The sequence below is a fragment of the Oncorhynchus mykiss genome, chromosome 22 (assembly GCF_057628025.1).
Source record: "Oncorhynchus mykiss isolate SJ-2025 chromosome 22, ASM5762802v1, whole genome shotgun sequence".
NCBI lineage: Eukaryota > Metazoa > Chordata > Actinopteri > Salmoniformes > Salmonidae > Oncorhynchus > Oncorhynchus mykiss.
In genome coordinates, this window is record NC_143043.1 from 50,537,447 (window position 1) to 50,562,671 (window position 25,225).

The 25,225-nt window shown below is 38.0% G+C and overlaps 2 protein-coding genes across 5 annotated transcripts; both read right to left on the reverse strand.

The window, feature by feature from the left end:
- Window positions 1-2,829: 2,829 nt before the first annotated feature.
- Window positions 2,830-24,220, reverse strand: LOC110501924 (homeobox protein Hox-D3a). Of its 4 annotated transcripts, none has more exons than XM_021579801.3 (4): window positions 23,499-24,220; window positions 7,934-7,996; window positions 4,847-5,405; window positions 2,830-4,656 (listed from the first exon to the last, which is right to left on the reverse strand). In XM_021579801.3, exons 3-4 carry the CDS (start codon window positions 5,301-5,303, stop codon window positions 3,917-3,919), a joined length of 1,197 nt encoding a protein of 398 aa, XP_021435476.1. In that variant the 5' UTR covers window positions 5,304-5,405; window positions 7,934-7,996; window positions 23,499-24,220; the 3' UTR covers window positions 2,830-3,916. The 4 variants fall into 4 exon arrangements, with proteins under 4 accessions (XP_021435476.1, XP_021435474.1, XP_021435475.1 ...); XM_021579799.3 differs by lacking the exon at window positions 23,499-24,220 and adding an exon at window positions 19,939-20,126; XM_021579800.3 differs by lacking the exon at window positions 23,499-24,220 and adding an exon at window positions 12,221-12,521.
- LOC110501925 (homeobox protein Hox-D4a) lies at window positions 12,878-17,535 on the reverse strand. Its single transcript, XM_021579803.3, has 2 exons — window positions 16,035-17,535; window positions 12,878-15,617 (listed from the first exon to the last, which is right to left on the reverse strand). Exons 1-2 carry the CDS (start codon window positions 16,441-16,443, stop codon window positions 15,316-15,318), a joined length of 711 nt encoding a protein of 236 aa, XP_021435478.1. The 5' UTR covers window positions 16,444-17,535; the 3' UTR covers window positions 12,878-15,315.
- Window positions 24,221-25,225: the final 1,005 nt, after the last annotated feature.

Here is a 25,225-nt window from a genome sequence, read left to right on the forward strand (position 1 = left end):
AATCTGTAATAATGCCTGTGTGTAGCTGGTGTAGAGGAGTCGGGTGCAGGACAGCAGATATGAGTAATAAATGTATTTGACTCAAGTATTCACAAATACAACACAATAATTTGAGACCACAAAAACGGACTGTATACAAAAAGAACAATCACTCACAGAGAAACATGGGGGAACAGAGGGTTAAATAATGAACAAGTAATTGGGGGATTGAAACCAGGTGTGTAAGACAAAGACAAAACAAATGGAAAATGAAAAGTGGATCGGCGATGGCTAGAAAGCTGGTGACGTCGACCGCCGAACGCCGCCCGAACAAGGAGAGGGACCGACTTCGACGGTATACAGGCAGTATCAGGCATACAGGCAGTATCAGGCTGCAGTATCAGGCATACAGGCAGTATCAGGCATACAGGCAGTATCAGGCTGCAGTATCAGGCATACAGGCATACAGGCAGTATCAGGCATACAGGCAGTATCAGGCTGCAGTATCAGGCATACAGGCAGTATCAGGCATACAGGCAGTATCAGGCATACAGGCAGTATCAGGCATACAGGCAGTATCAGGCATACAGGCAGTATCAGGCATACAGGCAGTATCAGGCATTGCAGCAGGCAGTATCAGGCATACAGGCAGGCAGTATCAGGCATACAGGCAGTATCAGGCATACAGGCAGTATCAGGCATAGCAGCAGGCAGTATCAGGCAGACAGGCAGGCAGTATCAGGCATACACGCAGGCAGTAAAAGTTAGATAATGTCTTTTAAAAAATCTAACAAGTTAGACTAATCAGGTTATCAAGTATTTCTGTCTCAAAACAAACTATTTAACTCATTATCAGATGCTCACAATTCATTTTTATTGTTTGAATTACATGCTGAATTCCACACACACAAATTGTCTGAACTAGTGATCACAAAGCATGCACAAGACTGCCCTGTAAATGTCAATACAGGACTGGAATGATGGGGGTCCACATACTTTTGGTCATGTAGTGTATATAGGTGATACCACTCAGATAGTCACTATTCTGACAGCCTAGCACTCCAAGGCCTCCTGGATAGTATACCGTTTCTGTCATCCAATAATAGAGAAAAGTGCATCCTTGGGTGTCAAAACTGTTGTTGACCAAATAAATAGCAATGTGGGGAAAGCCATCCCAGGCCATATAAACATGTTAATGTGAAGGCACTTGGTCAATCAAGATTCACCTTTTGTTCGTGTCCCCATGTCACATTCAAAACGAACGTATTGCTGAAAGAATCAGGTGTCCTATCCTTTATGCAAGGAACAAACATACAGGTCAGTTTAATAATTCATTACCTCTTGAATTTGCTTCCTTTGGATTGGATGGGTTGCTTCAGGGTTTTAACCATTATAATAGCTCCAGCGTTGTTTGCGAGCTGTACACACAGTCCATTATATCAAGGTATCAAAGTAATCATTATCTGGAGGGAAAAAATGTATAGATGAAAGATGAAAGGACAACCCCCCGAGGGTTAAAATGGCCGCCATCCACTGTGCGTCAAACAAGATGGTATTGCAGGGGGGACAGCCTTCAGTGCCTCTGATGTACACTATGAAATCAAAGCAAATAAAGGCAAATATATTTTATACTTTTTTGAAACGGGACAATTATTGGTAATCGTGTGCTATAAACAGCTTTCGCAAATTATTTTGGTTTAATTTCATTCAGACGTTTGAATCAGGCTTTATCTCTTTTCATAGCTGATGAACTGAATGCATTAAAACACATTTTCAGACACACTTACTTTCTCTCGACGCCTGTAATGGTACCTTCCTTCGATGGCTCAGATTCGTTGCCTCAGCACACTCTTGTCTCTCTCTCTCTCTCACGTGTGGGTATTCTTTAAGCCAGGGCTCAGTGTGCTCTTTAGACATCTACCAAAGTTTGGCCTCTCAGTTTGAAATGTGTTTCTAGAATTTGGAATGCAAATGCTTTGTTCACAAGGAGGGGAAATCAGTGCGGAGTCTAAAAGCAACGAGTTTTTGATTAATGAGCTTTGAAATGTCTCTCGGGAGGAAGAAAGGATATGCGGCACTCTGCTAGATGTGGCTATAGCTAAACACTACCTCTGCCTGCATCAACCTTTTGTCACTCACTAATGTTTCAAATAATATTGTAGAATATTAGGCCTATATGTATTTGTGCAATTTGCCCAAAATTATTTATTTTTTTTAAATGTTATGTAAAGGAACATAAACAGTTATAATAGGTTAACATATTTTGTTAAATGCAAATCCTCAGTTACGTTGAATGTGGGATCTGCTTCACAATATAATGTGGTGATAAATTAAATATAGTCTACATTTTTCTAACAGAAAATAATTCGAAAAATTTAATTAATTAGACCTCCCAGACAAAAATGTAGCTTTAGCCTACATTGTGAAGAAAATGCTCTGCCTGCTCAATTTGACTTCAGGACTAATAGTCATGGAACATTTGAATTTCTTCAGTACCAAGAGACTCCCTAGGTCTCTGGTTTCTCTTTCGATTCAATTTCAATCTCTACCTCATATGCATGCTTTGAAAAAGACATTATTTTCGATATGTGTCTTTGATCTGATGCCTTTAGGCAATGTTTGTACTGTGCACGCTCTCAACTGGACATGCGTGAATAGAGAGAGACATGCGGTTTCTTTGTTTAGGCTGTAAGCCTTCTTTCTATTTGACATTACTTCAAAATGGCGACGAGGCAAATTCATACCTAGTCCCAACCTGCGGCTGAGTGCTTAACCATTTTCTCACTGTTTTCACATTTTTATACGTGTGTTAAATGTATGGAAAATAACGGTGCTTTTTAACCCACTGTGTAAATTTAAGCACTTTATTTACAAAATGTTAAACACTTTAAAATATAACAATTTCATATCATTAGCGTTTCATAAATGTATGCATGGACAGTCCAACTGATGAAATGACAATGACCTGATATGAAAATTGGCAATGACAACAAATGACATACTAGTGTGATACATTTCTGTCATATTCGGTATTTTGATAGGGCTACATGTAGCCTAACTTTGTTTTTCATAGAGACACGTAAAAAATTCCCCAATATTCCCAGATTTACACGTAGGAGTTCCTTCTACAACAACCTAAGACCACCAGCCTCTGAAGGCATAATTTAAAACAAGCATTCACCAAAAACCCGTGTACCTATTGAAGGGCCATGATGTCAAAGTCTGTCCAACGATGTTGCATAAATTCTAGATGTCCATATAAATAGTCATACATGTACATTATAAATAATGTGTAATACAAAAAAATTAAATAATACATACAGAAAATTAGATAAATGCAATACAATCTTGGAAAAATAAATAAGACGCTTCAAATATAGCAAACAGAGACATTAGAGCTTTTTTTTCATTTTTATAAAAACCCATCCCTATAAAGATGGGTAACTACTGTCAGATCTACAGGACTTACCTTCAAGTAATGTTAATGACGTTTTCCGTCCCCAATACTGCGCATTGCACTTCAGAAAACGAACGACAGACAAACGGTCTCTCCTGCGCATCCTCAACAGACAAACGGTCTCTCCTGCGCATCCTCAACAGACAAACGGTCTCTCCTGCGCATCCTCAACAGACAAACGGTCTCTCCTGCGCATCCTCAACAGACAAACGGTCTCTCCTGCGCATCCTCAACAGCCAAAGGTCTCTCCTGCGCATCCTCAACAGACAAACGGTCTCTCCTGCGCATCCTCAACAGTCAAGAAAAATGGCCCAGACATATTCTTAGAAAGAAAATATTACACAATAGCATTAATAGTAATATCGATAATAACACTGGTAATACATGGCTCACTTTTAGTGTAATCATATAAATGACTTGAGACTACTGAGATAATAAAAGAGCCTAACAGAATTTGGGCACAGACAAAATCCTCAAATTTTACAAATGCGTTAGTTTAGGCGCTTCCTGAATCCTTCCCTGAGACGCATGGTGAGAGCTGAGGTCTGTATATGTGGGATGGGGATCACAGGGTCCATGGTGGTGGTTGCCTGGAATCTGAGCGGCACAACTGTAGTCCACGCTGGCGGATGAGGGATGGGGTAAATGGCCGAGGTTGAACATGGGACCCGAGGCTGGCATGGAATCAACGAAATTTCCCCCAACGTACACCGGACTGCCTTGCAAATTAGCGTTGGCAAAGCCACCATTGCCTTGCATGCTGTGGTGCTCGTATTCGGAGCCCGGATACCTTTTCTGTTGCGGTATACAGCCACCTAATGGTGCCGTGTAAGCTGCCAAGCCGTACATGTTTTGCTGGGGTTTGGCGAATGAAGGGGGCGACGGTGCGTCATAGCTGAGACAGTTTACGTTGACAGAATATCCGATGTGATTTGGGCCACTTAATGGTGGGCTTCTGTCCGGGGAGTGTCCGATGGGAGAGTGCATTATCCCCTTAGCCTTCTGATCCTTTTTGTACTTCATCCTTCTGTTTTGAAACCAGATCTTTATTTGGCGCTCAGTGAGATTCAATAAATTAGCCATCTCCACTCTTCGGGGACGACACAGGTACCGGTTGAAATGGAACTCCTTCTCAAGTTCTACAAGTTGTGCACTGGTGTAAGCAGTTCGAACCCGTTTAGAGGCTGGACCAGGTGGGCTTTTTTCATCGCAGGACTCACCTGAAAATACATAGTAAACACCATAAGTCTCTTTGTGTATTATGAATGATTTATCATAGGCCGTCTCAGCTGCCTAAAATGATCAGTAGAATAATCCCCCTTTTACGCACGCATACGCACCACCATGTCCAGACAAATCGTGCTTTTTAACACACACACACACACACACACACACACACACACACTGTACCTTCTGCGGTTGAGCAATTGTTGTTGCTGCTGTTGCTTTTCAGTTTGGCGTTCGATCGCGTCTCCTTCATCCATGGGAATATTTGTTTGTTAGTGACTGGGGTGGCAGTATTAGAATCATTGTTTGAGGGAGATTTCTTCTTCTGGGATGAAGTGTTGCTGGAGTTAGGCGAAGAGGCCGACAATGGAGGCGCTTGCGGCTGTTCACGAATACTCGGCAGTTGGCTGTTTCCTTGGCTGCTACTGGATCTCGTGCAGTTTCCATTCATGGTATTGTCTTTGTGAGTTGGTGGCCGTACAGTTGGGGTTTGTATTGGACAAACTGGACCCTGATAATCACTCTCAAGGTTAGAAGTGGAGTATGGCTGGTGACTGGGGCCATAACTATATGACTCGGATTTGGGGTAAGAGTAGCTTCCAAAGACTCCAGAATTATCGTAGAAAGTAGCTTTCTGCATTGTGAGGATTCAAAACAAGAAGGCCAATGCAGCCCTATCCAATGGTATGGGCGTTCTTCTATCACGTGATTGGAGTTTCCCACCGCCTCAGTATTCTTTCACCTAGGAAGAGAACAGTTGTTATGGTCATTATGCAGGCAATATGAATTGTACATGTGGTAAACCAATACACAATCATGATTGAGTATACACTATATTCATCAATAACCTATTGCTCATGTTCTTAATATTCCTGAAGTCTGGTATTTTCAGCATTTGTTTCAATATAACTCCGTGGAATATTACAAACAAATACACGTGCTCTTTTATGAAAATAAATACTACAAAAATGCAGTATCGTAATATTTATTTCTTCACTCTCCAAACTTTCCTTTCCTAAACTATCAAATCATCAATAGGCCCTCTCAACTTCTCACTTTCAATCCATTTGGCATGTTTGGCACAAACTAGTTAAAGTTTAACTTGTGCCAGGAGATCAAAAGATTTTCTTCTTGAATTACTTGAGACAAGGAGCTGAATCAGCATGGTGACTCACACAATATCCCTTTCTGTTCCTAATCACAATACCCCACAAACCACCATCAGCTCGTATTGTTTAACAGACTAACATGTTCCAGAACTCTTATTGTTTAACAGACTAACATGTTCCAGAACTCTTATTGTTTAACAGACTAACATGTTCCAGAACTCTTATTGTTTAACAGACTAACATGTTCCAGAACTCTTATTGTTTAACAGACTAACATGTTCCAGAACTCTTATTGTTTAACAGACTAACATGTTCCAGAACTCTTATTGTTTAACAGACTAACATGTTCCAGAACTCTTATTGTTTAACAGACTAACATGTTCCAGAACTCTTATTGTTTAACAGACTAACATGTTCCAGAACTCTTATTGTTTAACAGACTAACATGTTCCAGAACTCTTATTGTTTAACAGACTAACATGTTCCAGAACTCTTATTGTTTAACAGACTAACATGTTCCAGAACTCTTATTGTTTAACAGACTAACATGTTCCAGAACTCTTATTGTTTAACAGACTAACATGTTCCAGAACTCTTATTGTTTAACAGACTAACATGTTCCAGAACTGCTCTCGATGTATAATTCATAATTTATTTCAAAATCACATTTATAAATCTCGTTCATATGTTGTGTTAATTCGTTGTTAACTTAAGTACAAAATGTCACACTAATATGATTTTTCTGTTTTTAATGCCACTTCAAAAGGTAACTTTATTCAAATAGCAATTATTAAACCATTAAATTATTTTAGAAAATATTATCACGATGTATGTGTACTAAAATAAGTGCCATCATCTCTCCCTGTTTTCTCACCAACATATCGGGGTGGTCGGAATGGGTGACTTCCCGAAATGCTAATGATGTGCGTGTAGCCTATGACAAACGCTTCTATATTCAGGCAAACTGACATACTCTGTAATCAGTAAGCCTGTATTTATTTTATAGTTAGCAATCATCTACCAGAGCCTAGACTAGGATACCCACATATTGCATTCTGTCCAACATTTTCTAGCTACTTTTGGAAACAATTTCGCATTGTAGGCTTGAAATAAGTAACACACTGAATGGCCAAGGCATGAATGGAGACGAATTAATACAGTATGCAGACTGAAAGTCCGCGCCGTGCATATCAATGCACCTGTCATGGTGGACCGAAGCAAAAGCTATAAGTGCAAATGTAATGGTCGTAAACGCCTTAGAGAGGACTGAAAAGGAAAACACTCACCAAGACTTGCCACCCACAGAAGTGTAAAACTGAAAGTGTGGGAGGAAGGCAAGCTAAAGAGTTCCATACTCCGTAAGTTCTGCAGCAATAATAGAGAGGCCGTTTGTATAAATAGAGCCCCTACAATCATTCTGCATTGCTGAAACTACGCACTCGCAAATGCTCGTTTTAAACCGCAGAAAAGGGAATAATTTGGTTTATAAAGTGGACCATCACCGTTGACGCAAAGGTGAACATATTCCTGTTTGAAATTCGCATTGAGGAGGTGATGGGGTGACCGGTATAATTCTGTTTTGATTTTAAATGTTAATTCTGAATGATGTGCCCACTGGGCACGCAGTCGTCAATTCAACGTCTATTTCACATTGGTTCAACGTAATTTAATTGACATGATGTGGAAATACGTTGATTCATCCTATGTGTGCCCAATGGGTAGCCTAGCTATCTTTACTAACCCACTATATAGTAGTGTAGGTGGATATGTTTCCTAATGAGGCTTATATGTTCTGCTTAAACAAAGCGATGATATTCTGTTGCATCTGATTTTACGCTACCTTCTGGCATGTCAACATGGTGAACCTTCTTCAATGGATAAAGGATTAAGAGCATGTCTTAAACGAGTCTCTGGTTGGCTAGGCGTTAGGCCTACAATTACAAGGGAAACTGAAAATGCGAATTGAGTTGAAAGTTTGCCATTCACAAATCTAGATGACCGGTTCGTCTTTACTTTATCTTTTTTTTTTTAAAAACCTATTAAAAACACATTTTGAGGGAAAACGGGATATATAGGCCTATATGAGCGGACATTATTGTTTGGTGCGTTCATTTGAAACCCTTATTATGTAATGGCAGTTCATTAAATAAATGCTGCTCACCGTATTTTATGCAGATCAGTGTTGTGTTTTTCTTCACGTGCTCATCATTCCATCCACCATGACCTGAAAGAGAAAACAGTCCATGAGTTCTACTGCTTTAGTCCCACAATTCCCTCATTTCATATGAAGAAAACAAATGGGATTACTGCAGGGTAATCATTTCATACGAAGAAAACAAACGGGATTACTGCAGGGTAATCATTTCATACGAAGAAAACAAATGGGATTACTGCAGGGTAATCATTTCATATGAAGAAAACAAATGGGATTACTGCAGGGTAATCATTTCATATGAAGAAAACAAATGGGATTACTGCAGGGTAATCATTTCACACGAAGAAAACAAATGACTCCATGTATATAGATGTTCTGTTGAAATGATATTGTACTGATTTGCTTTTGTTTACAGTGAGATTTTTGATGAAAACATAGTCTGATATAGCACCATAATTCACTTCTACGTACAAGTATCTATTCTAATCGTTATAACAGGATATGCGATTTTTTTTTTTTAAATGGGACAATACACACGTATTCGAACACGTTATTATTATTTTTTTATTTAAATGCATTTAAAACGAGCATTTAGTGCAGTGGTGGAGAGACAACAACTCTTACACTGAAGATTGTATAGAAAGATGAGCTGGCCAAAATATTTAGCAGGCATAGGCCTTTTGGCTGACCTTTGGCTCGTTCAGCAATAACTCATAGATTAATGAACAACGAGCAGAAGGGGTTGAAGAAAGTCACAATGAAATCCTTAAACCACAGAACTTTTCACCAGTGTTTTTAAAGCTGGAACACAAGTCTGACGACGGGATACATGGTCACATTTGTGGGAGATAAACGTCAGAATAAGAAACTAATCTGTAGGCTAGCCTACTTGATGTAAGTTTGAACTCTGCTTTTACTTATCTAGCCTAATGCTTTGAGGTTATTTTCTCTCGGCTAACAAGAGCTCATTTTCTCATTTGATTTATAGCCTAGCGTTTTTTAGAAATATTTAAAACTCCAAAATATTGCTGAAGTCGAAGTCGATATGTTTCGAGTGGATTTGAAAGTGTATTGTTAGGATATATTGTTACTACTCTGGCAAGACACGTTCCTCTTTTGATACAACAATGTTTCTCGCCAACGCATTGCTACGGTAAGTTTGGTATATACAATAGGCTGCTACAAGAATCGTCGTCGAAAATTGCACTTACATCTGCTCTCGTTTCATCCTTATAGTTTTGTGTCCATTGTGTGCTTTTGATATGAAGTTGACTTAAAAGTTCAATTCTTTAGAAATCGAAGGGACAAATTATATAACTTTTTGCGCATCGCTGGGCTGGGAAGCATGGGAGTAAATAATTCGTTAATTGTTCCTACTTAAACATTTTTATAAAGCTAAGGCCTATAGCTTTTAGGAGCTTGTTAATTTGGCTATTGTTTAAGACGAATTTTGGCATAAATCCTCCGAATTATTGGATGTGCTCGTCTTGTTATTCATTTGATTCATATCGCTAGATTGGCAGCTTCTTAAAGCTTCCATGAAGAAGAAAACATCGTCAAGAGACGCACATCCTAAACGAGGCTTAATTTACAAATATTTACTTGGAATACATTTGCTTTAATTCAGTAGAGTCAGAAAATAATCTGTTAAAATCACTCATATATTACTTGAAAATATATTACAGTCAATAACATGAAAGGGAACTGTTGTTTAGACCTAATCCTAATTCATATTAGGCCTACAATACATATATATATATATTTTTTTGAATTATCCAATAACTTCACAAAGGAATCATGTAGCCTAAGCAAAAATTAGTGCAGAACATCAATTCAAATAGTTTTAAATAGCCTTTATTTGATCTAAATCAAAATGGGTTTATATATTTTTGGTCTTATTTAAAATTAAAATGATTGAATCCATTATTATTCGTTTTTATCTGGTACATTTGCAGGTTAACAAACCACACAAATCACGTCTAACATCACTGTGGTGATAAGACAAATACATGTGATTTATGATCTAACAATCTAGAAGTCAGAATGAAAACTTCCTCCGCTTCTTTTTCCTTCAGTTTTCCTGTAACTGCAAAATCAGCTGAAAACCGGATCTCAAAATACATCCATTCAAACTAGCCTTCGAAAGTGGTCTCTCAAAATTGTGAACCTGTCTTAAAATCGTATCTCAGGTCCATAAGACGAAAGGCTATCTGCGTAGTTGACGACAAGATCCCCTCTGAATGGAATAAATCATATTTATTCTCTCGTGTTGTGTAAAGCCATGGTTAAAAGGTTGCATTTTGTCATGCAATTGCTTACCTGTGAATCAGTGGGTCATATGCTCGTGCTTCTTAGTCTCAATTCCTTTCCCTGCAGTCTCTAGAATTTATCCTTCACTCTTTGTCTGTAGATAATACTGTCCTAAACCTGATCTTGCGGTTTTTCAGACATTTCCATATACCAATGCAGACAGTATTCCCGAAAGAATGGAAAGACTCACATTCAACTACCAATAAAAAAAAAACGAAGAAGGTATCCTTATTCCACCCCAAAAAAAATCTCGGCCAATCAATCTCCTATTGAAAAATACAGGTTTTCAGACACAGTCACAGATTTGAAGCTAACATTGGGATGTTGTTGTTGTTGTTTATGTGTGTTTCGGAAACCGTTATGATGACAAATAAAGGAACTGTCTTAAAATACAAGCATATTTGTTCACGTGATCGAGCTACCAGATTGTTGTGACTGGGGGTGCTTCTCCAACCAAGCCTTTGCTTCCCAAACCCATTTTGAAATGGGGACGCGTTTACGTTTCCTCATCTGACCTGTGTCCATGTTGAAAATACTTCACTTGCTGTTTGATTTCATTTTTGTCGATCATTTTCTTCTTCTGCTTCTTTCCTTTGCAATAAATATTATTGTGATTATTTCGTCATCTTTAACATATAATATTAAGCTATACATTTTGATTAAATGTATTTGTGTACCTGATTACAAAGCCTCTAACCCGATAATACATGTCGTTTTGAGAATCCTATTCAAATGTGGTTGTGAACAGAATTTCGTATACACATTGAACATGTGGACTTGTCCATAGATTCATTATTGGTATACTTGTAACTATAACCATATTGCTCTCACAATTATTATTTTTTAATAAACGTTAATTGTATATCTACAGTGTGATACTTGGTTAAGTAAGATGTGCATTTTTATAATGTTAGGAAATCCATGAACCAATATTGATGTATGAGAAAAGGCGTCTGAAATTGTATTGAAATAAACCAATTTGTAAACCCTTTGTCTCCTGTGTGTCCGCTGCGCTATCATGGTGTTCAATAGTATTTTCTTTTTCAGACACTGTTTTCGATGTAAATAGAAAAATACCTTTAAATAACTATTTGTGAGCTCAAAAATCTATTTGAAGATGGAGATTTTAAAAGCCACAAAAGACAGCGGGGGAGCTGGCCGAGAGGTAACTTGCACTGAGGAAAGGATAGAGGACTACTAGCGTCGCAGCATATGTTCATGGGTAATAAAATGGAAAGATTTACAGTGTGGCCCGGGCCTCCAACAGCTTCGCACCATTTCAGGAATTATCGAGAATGATTTACAACGAGGCAGATAACTGTCCACCTGCTCAAACACAGCTTCTACTCCTCTCAGAGATACATTTCGAATTATCCCCCCATCAACAATAAAAAACAATGTTAGCAATGTGGCGTCATCTCAGTTGAATCTAAAGAGAGATATTCTTTCAACAATGTTTCCGATTTGTGTTATTGCTATAACGCATGTAGCTGGAGTGTTATCCAAATAAAATAGTAAGATGTTGTATTAACATATTGCACTCTGTTTACATTTTGTAACAGGCAATTTGGTGTAAACCAATGACTGAATTGCTCTCTTTAAGAGTATTATAAATCACAGAGGCTCTAACATACAGCCCTCAAGAACGAAATAGAAGATCCCAACAGTGCTGCTTTCATTATGCTCGTGCATTCATCAATACAACCATTTCACACAGAATGTGACTGAAAATATTTAAAATGTTGTTTCTACCTGCTATGAAACATAACAAGGATGCTAGTTGTCAAACATCGCCACTTTATAATATTGACCTGGTTCTCTTGGTATATTTCTTCCCAAAAAGCAAAGCATTGAAGAATGCAGTTCAGCCTGTCCAAGGCACACGCATCAAAGGGCGCTATTTATCATATATCTGACAGATATGGTCATTTACCATCTTGCAAAAAAAAAAGAAAAAAAGAAGAAGCTAAAATATTTACCTACCAAGCTTCCATTGGTTCAGATGCTGTGTTAAAGTGCTGGCTTCAGATGCGTTGAGTATCGGAGCGTTTGGATATTATTTTCTTGGGATCTTTTCAGTTTTCAAGTCTGATAGAGTCCTCGCGATTAATGACGACGCCGTGTTTCTAGGGGACGTGCTGCATGAATTATTTAGACAATCACGTGGTCAGAAATAGAGCGAGGAGCGGTATATTCTTCGAATTATATCTTCGAATGCAGACAGCACAGTTTAATACATTTTATTAAGGGGCTGTCTCGCTTGGCGAAGACAGTTTCTGCGAACAGCTGGAAATCAAATATGGCCGTTTGAAAGCCATTGTGATCGCAGCAATGGTGCATTCCATATTCGATGTAGTCATTGAAAATGGCACTGCCTATGGCTCTCATTTATTGCTTTCAGACATGTAGGTCAATGCCCACTGCACATGGTAGGGCAGGTACTGACATACGATTGCTTTCCCAAACTCTATTACATGATAGGCCTTTTATCATTATTCCCATGGTCATTTCAGTGAACTATGGAAAGACCATTTACATGTTTACAAGCCTCATAGGTCCACTGTGGAAAATTAACATGGGAATGTGAGATTCAGCAATCCATGATGGTAGTCTTAAAAATGCACACGTATAACAACATGGTTTGCATGTAGAACTGTTATTTATTATTGCATCATTTGGTACAGTTTTCTTTCATTTGCTATGACATGCGCACATTGCTTGTACACTGACATCTATGTAGTGGAAAACGGAAGATGAATAGGTATCAGTGTAAAGGCCTGATGAGAGTGACACGAAGCTTATAAAGGAGCGGGCGCAAATGTGAAGACACATGCACTCACACAAACACACGCACACACACAAACACACACACACACAAAGAAACAAAACACACACACAGAAACACACACAGAGAGAAGCAGACAGGCATTCAAGTTATACAGGTTTTAATCCAAGCATGGTCACAAATATAATCACACTGAGCCTACGATTTTGCTAACAGTTCCTTGACTGGTTTGGATAGGACCACATTCAAATTCCCGAAATCTATGGCACTGACTAACATTGGTGTGGTTAAGGGGACATTTGATGATTCTTGCTATAAAACTGAACTTAGTCACATTGTCATCCAACAATGCCACATATATATTTTTTTATCTCAAACAAGCACAATAAGGGTAAAAATAAATAGCTCAATCTGTGAGATGTGTCAACCTTTGTGTAAATCAAGCATTGATGGCTATGACAAACATTTTTGTAAAGCATGAACCTCGGAATACTTGATACAGAAATATATTGACAAATGTGAGTGCTCTGTGCCACCACAATGCATATCATGGAACAATCTCTATTTTCCCATTAAAAAGTTTCGCATGTATATACAGACAAAAAAAAAAAGCCGATACACAAAAAAGGTCAGCCAGGATTGCATATTAACACAGCGTGACATGCAACCAACCAATCTGGCAGAATAAATATAGGCTTTAAAACGTGGCATGTTTAACCAGGTTATATAAGCGTTCCATATTCTAATACTAAAAGTACAACATGTATCTAATGAAAAACTCCATGCGAATAGCGCCAGTGAGAGAAGTAGACTATAGGTCCAACGGGTTAAGGGTTCAGAGGTCACTCCTCGCGGCTGAAATGTGTCTCAGGCTATAGAAACACTGTCCTCTGGGTGAACCTGCCTCTGGAGCTTTTGTCGAACTTCAGTTGAAATACCTTTTCAACTTCTCGTCGTGAAGACTCTTCAGAGGGAAGACATCTTCGCAATGCAAGCCGTCTTCGCTTTTTGTCACGAGGACAATGATAGGAACAATAAGAATATCTGTCTTGAGACATGACATGAATGCCTGTGTGGCTAGGTTTGGTTTAAATCAATGCCAGAGTAAAAAAAATGTAATACTGCATAAGAAAATGTGAGATAATTGCTAATAATCCATAACAGTTGTAAGCAGATTGCATACAATAAAACGTTCGTTGCTCAAATATGTTTGGAACTGTTGTGGGTTTTAATAAGGAAATGTACAAATATTTAATTAAATAAATAATCATAAAGAAATGTAAACACTCTATATTACAAATTGTCGTTGAATAAGAATAAGGGAAAACATCGGTTGTTACACGTATTTATGTCCCTCTACGTGCTTAACATTGAATATATACTATTAATAATGTTCTGTTCGATTTTGATCAAAATAGAAAATAGTGAAGCATCTAAATAAATATACATTCGATGCAAAGAACAAGACAAAGTCATGATAGAGTTTCAGATGCCATGTGTGAGACCCGCTTTAAATGTACACTGTTTACAAAGATGTCCAGAGAGATTTAGAACTGAATACGGGCCCTGGGAAGAGTCTGCACACTGGAATGTCTTGTTTCTCAATAGAATTTAACGCCATTTTAAAAGCTTTATTGTATACAAGTTTTTTTTTTAAAACGTTAAACAAAAAAATTCAACCAGTTAGCGCCCATAAATACGAGTTCAATAGTTTCTTTAAGCTAGCCTATATTAAAGTAACAAATATTGTCACTTGTCTGAAAATAATGTATAGATCAACTGATGCAGCAATTACCTTTTCTTTTTTTTAGCAATCATATGAATCAAATATTATTTGTCTTAATAGTTCGATTTCATCACAACACAATTTCTAATTAAGGTGTGTACAAAAGCTTCACATCATTTTACGTATTTTTAATTTTTTTATATATACATGTTCATGCCTTACTCTGACTTTTGTGGTGCACGTGGGAAGAGTGACGTTATAGAATCAGCGAGAAGAGTATAATCAGAAAACATCTCTAACAAAATGTATTTCGATCTGCAATACCTCTTCGAAGCATGTTAATAAGCATGTAGTGATGAAACGCTTCTCAGTTCAGTTACAATGTTGGAAATTGACTCAATTCAATGAGCCAACACAACGAGGGTCCTTCTGACTGTAACTGACATTATATAACTATTGTACGTTAAATCACAATGACCAAAATGTCATGTTTTGAGACCATGCAAAGTCAATTGTATAATATAGTATGTGATATACAATTCATTGAACGGTCAAAGTTTTCACATCTTAGAAAGTTGTTTCATCAGTCTGGTTATCCTTCTGGATACTTGGTAACTGTTGGCCGGAAGCAGAAGCAGCTCTTCCCTTTGTGTTCGGTAGTTTGTGGTCTTTTTTCCATTTCATTCTTCTGTTTTGAAACCAGATTTTGATCTGACGCTCGGAGAGAACGAGTATATGGGCAATCTCTATGCGACGCCGCCTGGTCAGATACCTGTTAAAATGAAATTCTTTTTCCAGTTCCAAAACCTGCTGTCTTGTATAAGCTGTCCGAGACCGTTTGGGTTCAGGTCCTGTGTAATCCGGGTTTACTGTGAGAAACAAAATACCAATGTGAGCCAATTAAGTCCCAGTTAAATCAAAACATAAAGCCCTTCACGGGACGCTCCAAACTTCTAGCTAAAACAAAACAATGAACACTCGATCCAGAAATGAAATTGAACGAAACTATGACCAAACTTTGATCCAATTAGGTCTAATTTCAACCCCTTCATTCAAATATTGTCACAATAAAATGTACCATAGTCATAGGCCAGTGGACGTAAGGAGCTCTGAGACCGCCAGATAGCCAGCGGCCTATTTCCTGAGCAATAAACATTTACGGCTGGTGTAACTGACAGCCCCTTCAAAGCAGACCATAAATATTTCACGCAATGATTTTAGAGTGACTAAAATCCTGGACCTCAACTTGTCCCAAAGCGACGTTGAGAGGGAAAAGTGAATCTTACCCGTAGTTACGTGGACTTTCTTCATCCAGGGGTAAACTACTGCAGGCTGCTTGGCTTGTATCCCGTTTTGATTCTTTGTGTTTTGTTGCTGACCACAAGTCCGGGGTCCAGTCACTTGGACCGGGGTGCACGGTTCGGTCTGTGCGGTAAAAGTGCTAGGGTGACTGTCTCGCCCCTGCACATGACCCCGTAGCTCTACTGTAGGACCATGCACAGTGGTACAACTGAAGGGCTGCTCGGGGTAGTTTGACCGTGGATAGATTCCTGGATGCTGCAAATCTGGGTCCTGCGATGGACGGTAGTAGCCTCTTCCCTGCTCATGTAGATAGCTATTTTGCGTATATTCCTCACAAGGGGGAAATTGTGGGTCCACATACTTAGAGTTCAGCATATACGAACTCATGGCCATTAATTTATGAAGGTAGAAATTACAATGTTTTCTCGAGTTGTCTTTTTTCCACCACCATAAAGCCCTCCTATTTGCTGTCAACTGAATAAAGTTAGAGAACCATGTGACCAGATAGGGCCAATGGAGGTAAAGCTATTTCATTAACGGGTAGGGCCTACATATAAACACCAATAGCAGCAATTTCCACTAACTCCAAAACATCTAAATTATGTTGAATAAAACCAAATATTTAACCAATTTCAATGAAGGATTGACAATGTGAGCCCTGTATTGAAAAATAAGATGTTATATGTAACATTTTAAATAGTTAATGTCAATATCTAAATATCAATCATGATCATCTAACCGTCAATGGGAAACAATCTGAATGGAATAAATACAACGGCTGTGTATATACGGACATTTAGATGGTTTTGTGCAATACTATGGTTAACATGCTTCAACTTCTACAATACTAAATCAAACTAAAGCCAGTGAGTCTGACAGATAAACAAACAAAAGATACAAAACGTCTCCCGGGCTCAAAAAGAGGGGGGATAAAGCCTGGGGACAATTGATGGGGACTGTCTTTGTCAAGAAAGGGTCATCCAAAAGTTACAAGAATCTCATCATTTCATCTACCCTATCCCTTTCATAACTACTGAAAGAGCCTCGTGGCAACGAACCGATGCCAAACAATCAATAATTAAATGATTGAAATGTAAATGTTAAAAAAGTAAGCCATGTTCGAAATTGTTTAGATTTCAGTCTGGTATGATAGCTTTTTTAATATGTTCACTATCAAAATGAGAAGAACTGTTTGGCTTTAATGATAGGTGTACTGGCCAAAAAGCGACACCTGCAAAGGTTTCTTATATTATCAAATCAAATCAACCAATGAAATGACACGTGACACGGTAAGTGCATATTACTAAAAACATGTACTCGCACACAATGGTATTACAATATAATATATCATTTTAAATCACCCTAAAATGACACAATGCAGCAATTAAACGAAGAGCTTTCCATCCATCCAGATTTGTAAATTGTTATGAAGAATGATTCAAAACATCTGTAAAAGTAGATAAGTAATTCGACGTTTTTGCATCGACCATATACTCCCCTAGAATCGAATCTGTGACTGTTGTTTTATCACACAAATTCGGTTCTACAGGGTATATATAGACGACGGAATAGAGGGGTCCCATAATTTCTTTCAATTCAACAAAAGTCCAGCCATAAGATTCTCAAAAAGACCAATAAAGAGCCTATTCCTACGCCATACACTTACTATTGTACACAATGAAAGCGTATGAAGATTCTAAATAAGTTAGAATTATTTCCATCAAATCATAGCCCCTGACGAATCAGATATTGGTCCTGACTAATCAGATATTAGTCCTGATTAATCAGATATTGTTATAGGCTAGTGCATCATGAAGCTGAACAATTCTGTTCCATTTTATTCTGAATCAAGTTCGCAGCCACCAAAAGTATGTATTACTTTTAATACACGTTATGTATTGGTTAGAGGTACAGGTAAACAACATAGGTAATTCACAACTGATAGACTACCGATACCTGCCAGCCTGTGCTCGATACACTGTCCGAAGTTTGAATATCGAGTGGACCCATAAGGCAAAAGGCTAAAGGCCACGAGGTTAAACTAAATCACTTACAAACCTATCAAAAAGCGTAATTATTTTTTCTTTGCCAACCGCTCAAAGAGTACAAAAGTTCACGAATCCCAAATGACCCTTCATTTGACCGCCTTGGTTACCTCATGGTCTAAATTCTTGGGAGTATGCCACTGTGGGAATGTCCTACAATGACATACATTTTCAATGATATATAAATGATTTAAATAAAATGAAAACATTCGTTTAAGAAAAAATGATTTGCCAAATGCCTTCTAAATTGGACTGAATACTCACATAGTCCTTAAATAGACAGAGGCCGAAGAGGCATTCCTATACTCTCCTAATTATAGGCCGAGGTTTTGTTACTGGACAATTTCTGTAGTCTAATTTCTGTACTACAATTTTGGTACTTTAAGAATAACGGCTATAGGTCAAAGGCTATAGGCCTGACGTTTTACAACAAACTGGCCACTTTACAAGCCTTAAATAACGTTAAGACGGTTAAAGTTTGAATCAAATATGAATCACACACACTTGTAATTATGTCACAATTTTTTAAAATATTTGTTAGACAGCTTGACCTTCACCTTACCCTGAGACTTGTTCAGACGGGTCAAAGCCGAGATAGGCTAGGCTACTGAGGAACAAAAGAGTGACAATGTCAGTACTTGTCTTTAATCCTTCGTACGAACCAAGAATGAACCCACTTGCTATGTTTTCTGTATTATACAACTGTTAATAGGTAATAGTTGACAATAATGCTTCCCTCTTAAACATGCAATCCTAGACTAGTGAAATTATTTCAGCAGTGCAATTCTCAACGTAATACAAATAGTTGTAGGCCTATAAATCGTTGTCAGTACATTTAACAGCGAAATACACTAACCGTCACAGTGGTAGAGAATTCCGAAAAAATTGACAAAGTTTTCTTTACAACTGGTTAAAAAAATAAAATAAATAAAAATAAAAGGCCAATGCCTACTGTGGAGGCCTTTATAACACCATTCTGATTCGTGCATGTTGTCATTGCCCAATGTTGCGTCATGAAAATGTGTTTGTATATTGGATAACAAACTAAATAATCTACATTCCTTCCAATGTCATCACTTCACTTCATGACATAACATCACAATGTAAGCCTATACAAACACCCTGATATGGGTCAAATGAAGATATTACAAGGAACTATGATTCGATAATATTCTGTACTAGGGGGCGCGATAGAGCATGGCAATTAAAAAATATATATTGTTGGGGTATTAAGATTCAAAAGGCCTGATGTGTATTTAACGTAATTAATATATTGTTATAACAAGGCATATGTTCCAAAAACGTCATTTAACGAAATGCTAATAGCTGTAAACGCCATTGAGTCTGTGACAACAACAGGTTGATATTTTTCCCTCCCAACTCTAAACACGCCAGCCAACAGCTTATAGACTTCAGATCCCCACAAGCCTGTTCGCCATTGTCATTCAAATAAGTGTGCGCATTGCAGGCAAATGAAAATGTAACAGGTTTTAATAATCCATCACGCAATATTAGCCTAGGCTATATGAAGCAAAAACGAATATACCTAGGCATGTAGGCTACCAGCCATTTTCCAAAACGCATTGTTTCTCGAACGAGTGATTTGAACGACTGTAAAAACGACTGTCATATCCGCAATAAATAAACAGCTAAGTAATTGACATATTCAAACACATTCTGTTTTCCGTACATCCTGGCCCATGCAAAATACACATCCACTAATGTGGTTAAAGTTCTGTATTTCGAAGCAGGCAAACAAAACTACAGGCGACAGACATGTTTACCTGATGACATCAGCATGCGCACTAGATTTAGTAGCCTATCAAATGATAAAACAGCTTACCGCAAAGTCCACCGCAATGCATCGAATAGGAAAACATATCCATGTTCAGACAAGGTTTAATACTTGCTTCCACCAATTCAAAGCTCTATTCCAAGCCATCGGCACGGCTTTACTAATACACAATGAGAAATATACTTTGGCTTGTCAACTCCCAGGCCATAAAACAAAGTTTAATGGCATCACGTGCTCCCCCACAGCCATTCACAGACACAGCACTGGTTCCATAAATAACCGTCAACAGTTGTACTTATTCAACAACGACGATTACTCTGATGCCATATAAAATATGCAACATAAAAACACCCCACAAAAAACGTGTTAGTTCACCATGATATGAAATGCCGTGTGCTTCTTTTCATTCATATATGTATTTTTAGGTCATTATAAGACATAACAAAAGTCTGAGAAACTAATATGTTACAGGTCTACAATCTACCGATAGCTTTTTGCTCTTCTTGGCTTTTTGCCCATAAACACCTTTCCGATGACCCTCTGTGATCTATGACGTAGTCTACACACATCTGTGGGTGTTTCCCTCGATGTTTAATTCATGTAAAGTTTAATAAAATAGGTTTCGGGTGAATCAGAAGCACACGTGTTAACTTTCCACTGTGCATAAACTGGTTGAATCAACCTGTCCACGTGATTTCAAAGAAATTAGTTGAACCAACGTGCAATATACTGCTCAAATTCTGCTCCCATATTAAGTTGTCTCTCTCTAGGTACTTATATCGCCAAAATATAACGATAGAGAGATGTATCAACAATGCTTCAATAAAACGTTATAGCCATCAAATGCATCACATGCATTGATGTAGACCCGAATCATGAATCCTCCCACTGGACACAGACGTCAGTTCAACGTCTAGTTTACATTTGGTTGAGTTGTCAACTAAAGTGAATCCACGTCAAATCAACCAAAAATGCCACCCCGACATTGGATGTAGGTAAGAAGTTGGGTAAAAAAAATACGAAATTCCATGTTGATTCATGTTGATTCAATGTCATCACATTACATTTTGTTGTTGTTCAAATAACCCCCAAACAACGTTTTGCCTAGTGGGCTCCGTCTCTTTAAAAACTATACACCCTCTAAAAAAAATAGTTTGGTTATACTCCACCTACATCTTGATACTTCAGTTCAGAAACCACTTATTTTCAATGTCGAAAGCATAATACGGATCAGTTGGTCATATTGCGTATGGACCGATCATATATTCCAATTCAGTGACGTGTAAGGTAAACGATTCTGGAAAATAATCATGGGACTGTTGGGCAACAGCGCCTCTTGCTGGAACATCCTAATCATTTCCCATTTTCAACGTGTTCAGTTTTTAACCCAATTCCTGAAACGCATAGCCAATTTGTTGCCGCTGGATTTTAGCATTCATTTGCATGTCATGATATTGTGTACATGTATAAATTGTAGGCTCTGTATGCAGTTCAATCTAGAAAGAATCCCTAGATGATCTAGGATTATTATGAATTAATTCCTCATACAACAGATAGGCTATATGGATTAAAATGTTGCCATGGTTTTCAGTAATTGTATACTATAGGCCAAACTACCCGGACACTTAAAAATATAATTCGTATGACAGTTAACTGCTACAAATGAAAAAAAATCTAAACACTGTAATATGAACACAGACCAAACATAATAATCAAGTAACCCGTTTTCTTTGTCTGTTTATGTCTATATGAATGATCTATACGTTGATATACAGTGTAATATTTTATTTAACTTATGGGCGATATGGTAAGAACGAACGAAGGATGAAATAACAGCTCTATATCCATATGTTGGGACGTGAGTTGATTTCCAATCCAGAGCATAGTCTAGAAGTTAATCGAGTAATTTAAATGCTCAGGGTTTTCTCATCCTCATTCGCAGGCCCCACTTTTATAGGCTTCCCTCATTCCAGGCTTTCTCTCTTTTGCCGCATTGCAGTAAGGCTGTAAATACATTCGCAGCTGCCTGTCAGGCAACAGTGAAATACTGTCTTTGTTCCGTTGCCCTCATCCCAGGCAGCTGAAAAAAGCTATGAAAACTGCTTCTCTGATGGGAAAGTACAACCTTTCTATTTCAGAAAGGTTCACATTAGACTATATGTTGCATTTTTCCCACACTCCTTTGTTTTGTAAAAAACAAAAACGTTTTTTTTTTCACACGACAAATTCACATTTTCTCAACATCTAAAGCTGAAAAGACTACATGTATATTGTTATTCTCTTCAGTTCACCCATGTACGACACTGTGTGGGTATATTAGGCTGCTAATATTAACCTATGTAAAGAAAAATAACTTTTATTAAATGCAATGATATATTCACACGTCCACAAAGTCCCTAATAGAAAGTGACATTAAACCCAAGACAATATCAGTAAAAACTCCGTCATGCTGTTGTTACCTCACACAACAGTGATGACATCGAATTCATGCCCCCAAAAGAGGACTAATGAACAGACTTCCCTTAGGAAATCTAACATCCTCAAATCTTCTGGCAGCCAGCTCCTCAAAACTCAGCTAGGCTGCTTGTTACTTCAGAGACGTTACGCAATCATATATATCATTATGTATATATATATATGATAATAATGATGATCATAGGCATACATAACAGGCAGAAAAACACAGATAGACACAGAGAGAGACACAGAGAGACAGACAGAGAGACACGGAGAGACACAGAGAGATACAGAGAGACAGAGAGATAAAGAGAGAGACACAGAGAGACACGGAGAGAGACACAGAGAGAGTCACAGAGAGAGACACGGAGAGAGACACAGAGAGACACGGAGAGAGACACAGAGAGAGACACGGAGAGAGACACAGAGAGACACGGAGAGAGACACAGAGAGAGACACACAGAGAGACACAGAGAGAGACACAGAGAGACACGGAGAGAGACACAGAGAGACAAAGAGAGACACAGAGAGAGAGACACAGAGAGACAGAGAGAGAGAGACAAAGAGAGACACAGAGAGACAAAGAGAGACAGACTCAGACACACTGCCAGACACTGCTCATACCCACAAACATCGAAAGAACCCAACCCTGCACTTCAAAGAGAGTAAAAAAAAAAGTTACACTGAAGTCAAGATAAATATGTGTCCTTATACATTAATAATTTTGGTCGAACTACAATGAACACAACATCATTCTCACAGCAAATGACAATTCAAAGTATAGGTAAAATACCATTCACAGTTTGATGCGTTCAGATTTACATGTAATGTGAATGTAATCGTTGAGGTGTTGCCCCACAGTGCATACACACCAGCAGTGTTGCTCATGTTAAACATGTATGTTTTGGCTATAGTCTATACATGGAATCTCGACTGCGGTTCTGATTAGCCTACTGCCCTGGTGCAACGAGACAGGGAGTAGATACAGTCAAATAAACAAACATTGTATTATAATGTATATTAATTTTGTTTGTTTATTTCACTTTTGTATATTATCTACTTCACATGCTTTGGCAATGTTAACACGTGTTTCCCATGCCAATAAAGCCCCTTGAATTGAATTGAATTGTATAATAACATAAAATGCTTACCTAATGCAGGTGGGTAATCCATGCATTTTCTTGTGGTGACTCTGTATAAATAATACATGATGTTACAGTGAAACTATACAGATTATGAACAGCAGAGGCTCTTCTGTCGATGTGGAGTTCGGGTATGCACAGAGAAGAGAAAGCTAGCCCTGATACGTCAAGTAAATAAGAAATAAAGTTATCGAGGACTCGGTATGTTTCTTTCATGCAATATTAAAAGGCTAATGTTGAGAGTGTAGGCTGAGCGCTTTGGTTGGGACGCTACAGTAGCAGAATGCAGTGAAAACATCGCTTGGGAAAATCAGGGAAAGGTCCATGAAGACGTTTGTCTCTTGCACATGACCAGTGGCATCCAATGACAGGCGATAGAGGCACATAAAAAGGTCTATTACCAAGTTGTAAATTCTCCTCTCACAAAAAAAAGAATTTCGACTGCAGCAATTCCCCCTGTTTTTTGCGCATAATGGCGGGGGCTATTCCCCCATTTCTTCTAAAAAATTGCCTGAACATCTCCTTTGGAAAGAGAAAGAACAGCCCCTGCATTTGTAATAAAGTTAGATTTTAACCGTAGACAAACCAAATCTGCTAGTTTTTTGAATCAGAAGATATGTGCATACTTGAGAATATATAGTTTCCTATGCTAATAATGTTGCCTTTTGCCATGTTGAATAGCCTAACGAACGTGTTTCTAAACGTGTTGAGCAAATGTCGAGCCTGAACATTCCATACAGCTAATAATGAATTAAATGGGGTGTTGTAGAACACCAGGAAACGGAAACGAAGAGGACAAAATAGTTTTGTTTTTTTTTGTGCAAAAACAAGAAGATAAAAAATAATCATGAAAAGATTTATTGCAAAAATATAGCGGCACTATGCAAAATTTTAACCAGAAATCAGAGACAATCCATGACAAGAAACATGTAGTCTTGCGTCGGTCAAAATATTACATTAAAAAAATGGAACCATATAGATATTTGAAACGAAACATGTTCAAAAGTTGCGACGAAGGTTAGGTTAATACCCATTCGAAAATGTTAATATTGAATTATTGACATGACTTACATTCAAATTCGATCAGGCCTAACACCGTTTTGAAAATGCAACAAATAACTACACATAATCAGCCTCAAAATAGAGAAATAGTTATGTAATGAAAATAAAATATGACTTGCTGTAATATTGGAATTGTTTGTAGTATTATTTATACATGTTTTGTTGTTGTATTGTTTGTACATTGTTGTGTTTAAAATGTGTGTGACTGTCCTTGTCTATCATTGTTTCAGTGTTTTGTACGTGTTGTGAGTTTTTTGTGGACAACCGGAATGAGCGCTTAAAGCCTCTGAAAAAGCTAATGGAGATCCTAATACACAAACAAACAAGACAATTGTCATGTTGTGAGTAGGGTGCTCTGTCCGCTGTTCTAGTCCACACCGTTTGGACAGATTGTCATAGCCTACAGAAAATGCAACGTAAACGTATTTGTAAAGCAAAGCACACAACTCTGTAGTCCATGAAATCCAGGACTATGATTTATCAGACTATTGTGCAACATGTCATAAGATCAACAAAAAAATATATATATAATTTATGTATTTTGGCGTGCTCAATATTTTCTTGGGAAAACTAGGCTACGAAGAAATATGAAATTACATTACAGAAGTCTAATAGCCACATTGTAACAGACTCTCGTTCATGATAGTTACACGTTGCTTTGGGTCTGTAAAGAC